The sequence below is a fragment of the Fulmarus glacialis genome, unplaced genomic scaffold (assembly GCF_000690835.1).
Source record: "Fulmarus glacialis isolate BGI_N327 unplaced genomic scaffold, ASM69083v1 scaffold23670, whole genome shotgun sequence".
NCBI lineage: Eukaryota > Metazoa > Chordata > Aves > Procellariiformes > Procellariidae > Fulmarus > Fulmarus glacialis.
The window spans coordinates 1-9,021 of NW_009187451.1; the positions used below are offsets into that span (position 1 = coordinate 1).

The window sequence follows — 9,021 nt, forward strand, 5'->3', positions numbered from 1 at the left end:
TTCATGATGCTCATGGCCTTAGAGGAGATGCCGGTGTCTGGGTGCACCTGCCAGATGGTAATCAAGCACCGTCTCACACACCCATTACTCTGGAGCGAGTGGGGCCCCCCTTCCCACTCCAGACAGGACACCCTGACACCCTGACACAGTCGCTACCCTGAAGGTCTTGAGTTGTGTGCCACTTGCATTAGACTGAAGAGAGGCACCCATGATACCTCAGTGGCTTTGGGATTGCACCGGCAAGGAGCCTCTGCACAATCCCCTATGGAAAACAAGGGGCGGAGATGCCCACATGCTCCAAGTCCTGCCTACAGGCTCATACAGGTGACTGAGGCCTAGGCAACTCATGGCCACCTCTCAAAATTTTTTTTTCTCATCTCCCCAACAGAGATCACCAGGAAGATTTTAATAGGGCCGACAGCAGCTGTTCTTGCCCTATTGACTTCCATTATTTCTTCAGGCAGAGCCACGCGCTAAAGCTTATTCTCCCTAGGAAACCCTTTCTGATCTAGATCTATCTCTTACCTTCTACCCCAAGAATCCCCACACACACACTTTTGAGACTCAGCTGGAGCTCTCGTGTACCCACTTTTTTTTTTTCCATCTCACAAAAAAAGCAGATTTTCCTTCCTTTCTTCCTAAAATTAACATGCAATGGGCAGAAGTAACTTTACATATGAAGCAGTTTCCAGCAGAAAAGAAACATTTACTCACCTGCTTCAGTACTTTGTAGATATAGACTGAATAGGTTTCCTTTCTCTTAGGCTTCCTCTTGGACTTCCTGTCCCCAGAGGCGGGAGCATGACCACGCTTCTTCCCAGCTTCTGCACTCATCTCAGCCTCCAACAGGGCAAGCTCCAACAGAGCAACCAGTAGATGCCATGGGGCTGGTTATATAGCAAAGGCAGCAGTACCTCACCTACCTCAGGTGCAGCTGCCATGGAGCAGGATGAATACACATCTGTGACTGATGATTCCACTTTGCAGTAAGTGAAGGGCAGCTGGCCTGAGAGGATCTTGGAAGTAACTGATTCAATTAAACCTCCAGACCTGAGAAAAAGTTTGAGGGTAACGTGGGCAAAGAGGTGGGCAAGAGCAGTAGCGTCTGATTCACATGGGGCAGAAGTGCCAGAGAAGAGCTATTCCCTAGTCCAGCCAGCGTTTTGGTGAAAGGAGGGTTCCTGCTTTGGTGGAAGGGTGTAAATCGGGGTACTCAAGGTATTGCTTCCGGAATCAAATGTGTGGAACCACTTCCGTGCTATGGAACAGATGTTGCAGTCAGTGGAGACTCAGTAACTGCAGGGAACATTGGTCTAGTGACTGAATGATAGCATTATAAACATCCCAACAGCCATGTTCCTCCCGCTATCTCTGCTAGCCTGCTCTTGGGAGTCCTGCCTGCTGCACGCAACAGGGCCTAAAGGACAGAAGGGAGGTGGTGGGAGGGCAGTGCTAACACCCTCAGTACGTATTCGATCTATCTTGAAACCAGCGATCACACTAGTGATGGTAATTATGATGCAGGAATTAAGCTAAGCCGGGAAAAAAATGTGCAGCCACACAGTAGAGAAGTGAACAAAATAGAAAAAGTTTTCTGTCCTTCAGATAGAAAAGGAAGCCCTTCTCTCAGCAGGCAACACAACAGATATTTCATAGAAAGTTAATATTAGTATGTACCTTTCAGGGAGGGGACGCTGGTATCTCTGTGTATCAGACACACTGTCTCCTGCTTAGGGGCACACATGATACTGGCGTATCCTTAGAAAATCACATCTTCCAAGGACTGAGTTTGAGAGACCTACTCATCAGTCAGTCTGCCAGTGCTTGTACAGCCAATAGCTTTTCACTGAATTTAGTTTTATTCTAGGCCTGTCCTCATGGGGAGGCACCCGATGACCCACCCCTGGTGCAAATAAACATCACAGTGACCAACGGGGTCTAAGTATCACAGAAGGGCTTCTTACACCCAAGAACTGAAACATTAGTGATCAGGTGGGACAGGAATGGTCACCTCAGCACATTTGTGAAGGGGAACGGGTTGGGCATTGAAGATACAGGGTAGTGGGATCCTTCTGGGAATGAGAGTGGCATATTCTGTGAGTAAGGAGCAGGCAACATCTTCTCTTTTGTAAGAGGCCATGCATCGATAAGGAACAGCACAGGGCTTCCCCCTCTGATGTACATTCCACCCACCTGCTGATTTACAGAGCAGTAAATAGCTGAGATCTTTGTGTTGGGGGAGACCGTTCACTGCGACTGGAACTGTTTTAGCTTTTCCACCAGTCATAGCACACAAAGGCTCTTTCATGCTACAGGAGCTATTAGCCATTGTATCTCTCCACAGCTGCAACTGTGTCTGGCACTGGCAGTTATACACACACAGCTTGTTTTTCTGACAAAATGTTTAGTTAGAAGGAAGCCCTTTGGTGGACAAGGAGCAGTGACTGGTCACTCGGCATTAAGCACAGGGAGCCATTATATAGCAAGGGTGGAGGCTCATCCACTGAGCAGAACAGTCAAATGTGAACTCCCAGATTTGGGGAATTACCATCTGCCTCCCTAGATTGCATGGGCTAGAGGCTGTCCATTCTGGAAGCTGTGTGCTGGGCTTGACTCATCCTTGTGCTATTTTTGTAGCGTATGGATCGACTCACAACACAAAGACAAGGGAATCCCACAACGCTGCACTTGATGTAGTATCTGCCGCTTCTGGCTGTAGCTGCTAGAGCCAACCTCACTTTTAGACTACAAGCAAGAGTAATGGTAGAGAGGCTTTAGGCCACTTCTTTTACAGGAATGACCATCCTAGCAACTAAGGAACAATTATCATAATTTATCTAGATATAGTTTTGCTTTTGTGCATGACCAGAAAAGCCCTAGCTGAAACGGTTCAAAATGCCAGTGCCCCAGCTAGTGGTTGTCTCTCTCACAGAAATCGGTGCTCCAGGACATACGCCTGCCACAGCTGCTTCAGTGCAGTCTAACAAACTGTCATCACAGAACAGGTTTAAATCAAGGCTGAAATACCAGACTGATAAAGCATGTATATATATTCCATTTTACAAATCAGAGACCTGTCTGCAACCAAGAAGTTCTTCTCATTTCGCAGCAGCAGACAGTTAACACAGCTCTCCTCTTTGCTACATCAGCTACAAGAATTCTCCAGCTACTGTCCATCATGCTGGCTGTCATCCCCATGTTCCCGTGCCCTTCTCAGGATTTACCATTCCCAAAGAACTCAGTCTATGATTATACCCTGCGTTTATTATTGCCACCATGGCTCTCAACTACACAGATCTGAAATGTAGTGGCAGGAGCTGTTGCCAAATCTTTGCTAAGAGTAAGGAAGAGCAGAATGAACAGCTCTAGCCTCAGGCAGGACTTCTTGACCTCACCATTCTCACAGCTACTTTGCAACCCTTTCCAACTCACCATCTTTTTAAAACCTAGAGAGCAGAACGAACAAAGACATGCATTCATCTATTCTTGTTTCGCTTTTGTGACACCAGTCAGCCTTTACACTAATTACTTATCTGTGGGTTGCTTTTACTCCGTCACTGTCTGTCTGTTAACTTCTGAGTACTACACTGTGAGATATTCATTTAAGTGACTTTTCAATGCAATCTAGGCTTTTCTGCAGAACTAACTTGAACGGCATTTATACTAATCTGCATTGTTTTCTCAGAAAAGACTTCTTTTTTTTTTTACTCTCAGATCATTGCTAAAACCACTGAAAAACCTGAATGTTCTTCACTGTCTACTGGAAGCAGCTCCCATTTGTCCATCCATTTGACCTATGGATGATACGCAGTGCTTCTATAGCAGCAGTCACAACTTGGATGGTCCCTCTGGAAAAAAACAAGGAAATACTCTACTCAAAAAGTCAGAGCCACAGTCAGCATCTGAGAAAGTACTCCAAAGAGTACAACTACTACATGTTTGTCCTATTCTCCAATTTGCCTGTCAACATGTACTGTTGGAGCAGGTTATTGGGCTACATGAACCTTTCACATGACCAGTGCAGCCACTCTGATGTGTCAGAAGTAATTAAAATGGTAACTCATGATCCTAAGAAGCTATTTGGTTTGATTTGCTACCTTTTTCTTCAGTACCTTTTAGTTGTTTTAAAAATACATGAAAAATGTATTTTATTCAAGCTTCTGTGGCACAGGGTGAGGTTTAAACATAAGCTTTTCTAAAAATTTGTTAAGAACAAAAATGAAAGTTAAACTAACTTTAGTTGATTAGTCTTGTTTAGTTAAACCTGCAAGGAACAAATAACTAATTCATAGTCCAAAAATCCTAAATTATTGAGTCTCATTATTAGACCCATAAAATTCAAGGTGAAGGAAAAAGCATACACCTAAGTCACTCTGTTGTAGAGAACGCACGCTGGCATCTTATAGATCTACATTCTGTCTCTAACTTCCAATCTTCAGAACCCTTTCAAGTCATATCTGTCAACACCAAAAGAAGCATGCATGGCTTGCTCCCCCTTCTGTCACTAACTGGAAAACCCAGCGTTCACTCTGTGGATTAGCGGAGGTTTCCCGGCTGTGAGGATCCTACTCACTGCTCTGTACCTCCAGAGCTCAGTACTCAACACTTCATGTATCCCACAGGTTCGGGTCATAACTTTGGTAGTACTGAAGAACTGAACCTTCACCCCAGAAGAAAGGGCTCTGCATCCTTACTCAAAGCTCAGCAGTAGCTGATTTGCCCCAGTATGCCCCAATAACTACTACTGCTCACAAAACAAGACAAGACTGTTCTTCCCTCTTTATTGACTGATGGATTCTCAGGCAGATCTGTTTATTACACTGTTAAATAATAGTTAAAAACAAACCAAGGCCAGAGGAGTTTGAAGTGAAGTATCTAAACTGAAGCAGAAATTGGGAAAGAAGAGGCGGGAGAAGCTGGGCTGGGGTCTCCACTTCTGTATACTGCAGCTCAGACACCCTAACTGCCACTGCCATGACCCCAGACCATTAGATTCCAAGGCCTGGGTCAGATGGGACATCATCTAAACGTGGAAATGGTTGCCCAAACGTAGCCAGATCAGGAGAGAAGAGATCTGTCCAGATACAGAGGTGCAAGGCAAGTCAAGGGGAAGCAGTATTGCAGCAATCCTAGAACACAGCCACAGCGATAGCAGCAGAGTCCCATTCCAGTCAGCAGATGGGCGAGTCACATTGGCCACTGTCAGTCTCCGACTGCTCTAGAGCTCACACGTTGTGGGTCTTTTTGGTGAGCTGCGGATCCTCATCCACCAGCTTTGACTTGAGATGTTCCTTGTAGGCGAGGATGTCGCCTTGCCACTTTGTGATTGTCTGCTTCTCACAGACCCAGATCTCCTGCGCAACCTGAAAGCAAGCACACAAGGAGCAGGAGGAGAGGTTTACAGTACAGCATTTTATAATTTCACCAATATTATAAAAAATTAACCGAAATCTACCCTCTGAAGTCTGGTAAGAAAAGAGTTTAGTAACTTTCACACTTCAACTACCAAAGGAAAACATCTGCAGTGAAATATCTTACCTGGTGTTTTCTGCATAATTTATACAAGATTTTAGAACTAAAAATTATTGCCCAGTCAACATTTCTTTTTTTGTACATGGACTAAGAAGGAAAGCCTTTCCCGCTAAATTGGGAATTGAAGAAAGTAGGTTTTGACCTGAACTACTCAGATATAATGCACTGAAAAATAAAATTGTACCTGAACTTGCAGACAAAGCTACAGCTGATAAATCAGCACTTGACATTTGTGTGTACATGGTGCAATTTCCTTCGCCTGTGCAAACTGAGTCATAAAAAACTGTGCTAGAACTACTCCAATATCATTTTAAAAAATCTAGTTAAGGCCTCCACAGTGTGTCATGATTTCCTTTGAACTTATTCTTCACTTCTAGGGTTTTGGGGTTTGGGGGTTTTTTCTTTTTTTTTTTTCTTTCAAATACTTAATGTTTTTCTAGGCTAGCTCAGTAATTGTTTCACTGAACATGGCAAGGGAAATTGTGTCCAGTGATTTTTTTTCACTCACACATCTTTTTGGGATGAGTAAGAGCCAGTCAGTTGAAAACACCTTGTTTTAATTCCTTGAAGTGTTAGAAAGGTGCTCTGACAAAATTCACTGCTTTTCTTACCTGCTGGATGAGTCTGAAGTCATGGCTGACGAGCATCATTCCTCCTTCAAATTCATTGACAGCATCTGCCAGAGCATCTATTGTTTCTATGTCCAAGTGGTTGGTGGGCTCATCCAGGAAAAGCATGTGAGGATTCTGCCAGGCCAGCCACGCAAAGCACACACGGCACTTCTGCCCATCAGAGAGGTTCCTAATGGGGCTCACCTGACAAACACAGACACTGTTCACAGCTCTGCAGGGAAACTTACAGACTGCCACCCTGACCACAAAATGCTCAGATCTCACCCTGTGTTTCCAGCAGCTACATGACACAAGAGGACAAAGTTTAGTCAGTCTTATACCTAGACTAAGCTTCTCTCACCAGCAGAACAAGGGAATTCCAGGGGCTTCTGAAGAAGGAGTGTCCATAGCGAGACCCAGCTGGTGTTAAAGGTTCCAAAGGATAGTTAATTGAGGTCTGACTAGCGTTCATTGCATCCTGACACAACCAGAAAACTACTCTCAACTTCTGGAGTGACAAATGGGGAAGAACAATGTAAAAATCAACATTGAACTGCAGTGATGAGGACAACTCCTGTCATATGTGTGACGTATGATGTGCAGGAGCACGTCAAATTTAGACTTAGAGAACCACTGGTGATCCTACCCTCTTGTTTGCACCAAGTGATCCCCACTCCCATTTGAGAATGTGTTCTAGCATTTCTGCCTGGTATTCATCTCAGAAATAAGAGATAAGCAAACTAGTTCAAGTTACAATTGAAATATGCTAGAGTCTAGCACTATTCCACAACTTGTCTTCTCTTCACCCAGATTCTAAGGAGGTCACCCATTCCAACCCACATATTGCTGCAATGCAAAGAAAGTTCCTATAAGCCATGAGTTATTTTTTTCTCCAATTTCAAAGGCAGAGATGGAAAAAGCATTTTGATGCTGTGGTGTGCCATGCTGCATACTGCATCACACTGTCAGACATCAGTAGAGCAACAGAAAATGCAGCAGCTCTACTTCCCTAATGAGCAAAAAGCAAACCTCAACAGCTCATACTCACCTGCTGCTTCCCCGTCAGACCATATCTGCCAATGATTTTTCTCATCTCCTCCTTCTCCTTGATCTCTGGGTAGCATTTCAGCATGTACTCCAGGGGTGAGAGGTCTAAGTCCAACTGCTCTTGCAAGTGCTGACAGAGAAGAAAAGTCAGCTTCAGGCTGTGCAGGCCACCCACTTCATGGCCAAAAGTACTTCCCCCCTTATAACCCTCTGGTACCAGCTGAGCAGCAGAACGCAAGAGCCAATAACCCCAGGCACAGTATAGCCACTGTGCTGAACTGTTATGGAAGGAGTCTCCGTTTCAGGAGCAGGAGTGCTGCTTCAGAATAGCAGGCTTGTCCACCACCAAGCACAAGGCAACCACCTCGCCCATAAAAGGTGAGAGGCTAAACACAAAGGACCACAGCAAGCCTCTTTTCAGGGTAAGAACATTTGCTAGAGCCCATTCAGCCAACGGAACAGTTCTTTCCCCCATCTCCAGGCACAGAAGGCAGCAGGGAGGGGCCTTAGAAGCAGAAATAAAGGGGCAAGATTCCTCATTCCTGACAGCTTTTTCCTTTCCTCAGCATTTCACATCCTTGGTGGCTGCTGTAGGGAGTACCTGGTGGTATCTACCGATCTTCACATGCGAGTGCTTGCGAATCATCCCATCTGTGGGCAGCAGCTAGAAAGGGAAGATAAAAGCATTTCACCAGGAAATCCTTCCTTCTGCCGTATACCAGAAATACAGAATCCAGCAATCTCTGCTCTGGCACAGAGGAGGCAGCCTGAACAGACAACATGAAAGGAAAAAGCCCTACACTGCAGCAAGACCTTAGGATTTCCAAGGCCTGATCAGGGTGCTCTGGCAATTAAGTGCAGCTTCACTGAGGACTACCCCAAGAATAAAGATCCAGAACAGGGTAGACAATGTAGGGAACATACCTCTCCTGTGAGCAGTTTCAGCAGTGTTGACTTTCCGGCTCCATTAGGTCCAACAAGAGCTACACGGGTATCCAGGTCAATCCCAAACTCCAGGTTATTATAGATCCATGGCTGCAAATCACAAAAATCATGACACGTATTATGCCTTTCCACTACTACCCAGAACCTCCATGCTGCACCTGTAATGCTCTGTCCTCAGAAGACTCAGCATTAACACTGCTAAGAAGTTTGATCCACTAGTCATACGCTGCAGCCTGATCAGAAAGCTTAGCCAAAAGCCTCACCCCCAGACAAGGCAGGGATACAAGTAATCTCACACAACCCACGCACACTCCCCATACTCACCCCATCCTTGGTGTATTTGAAGCTGACATTCTGCACCATGATGACAGGAGGGGGGATTTTCCCACAGGGTGGGAAATAGAATGACAAAGTCTGTTAACACAGAATATCCACTTGTTAGATACCCTGGAGCACAAGACAACCCAGTTATTCTGGTATAACCATGCCTCACTACAAATATCATCTGTAGACCAAGGCACCAGACTGCGACTTTTTGTGAGCCCCTCTAGCAACTCACTCACAGATTTATTCTGATCAGTTGCTTGCAAGCTCATCTGCAGGCTAATGAGTCCCTATTTCTTTCCCCTTGAAGCAAATGTGGGCTTATACTCTTCAAACAAGTAGAAGTTGCTCCGAGCATCCCCCCCACCTTCTCCAAATCTTAGACATTCATTTCTGATTTCTGTGTCTGCAAAATAGCCTTATTGATATGACAAATCCCCTTTTCTCCCCTAGAAAATTCCTCCTCCTCTTTCCACTCTTCAGCATTACCCTATCTTCAGTACACTCATCCTTGGCATCAGGAAGGGTATACCATTCTTGCTCCCAGCTGTGTCAGCCATTC

General features: G+C 45.1%; 1 protein-coding gene across 1 annotated transcript in view; it reads right to left on the reverse strand.

Moving 5' to 3' along the window:
* Positions 1–4,764: 4,764 nt before the first annotated feature.
* ABCF2 (ATP-binding cassette, sub-family F (GCN20), member 2) overlaps positions 4,765–9,021 on the reverse strand; it is a gene marked incomplete at its 5' end in the record, with an annotated part of 8,056 nt that continues 3,799 nt past the window's right edge. The window contains 6 exons of the mRNA XM_009575191.1: positions 4,765–5,363; positions 6,144–6,347; positions 7,192–7,320; positions 7,792–7,854; positions 8,115–8,225; positions 8,460–8,549. Of these exons, the coding sequence (XP_009573486.1) occupies positions 5,226–5,363; positions 6,144–6,347; positions 7,192–7,320; positions 7,792–7,854; positions 8,115–8,225; positions 8,460–8,549 (735 nt within the window). The remainder of the gene's footprint in view (positions 5,364–6,143; positions 6,348–7,191; positions 7,321–7,791; positions 7,855–8,114; positions 8,226–8,459; positions 8,550–9,021) is intronic.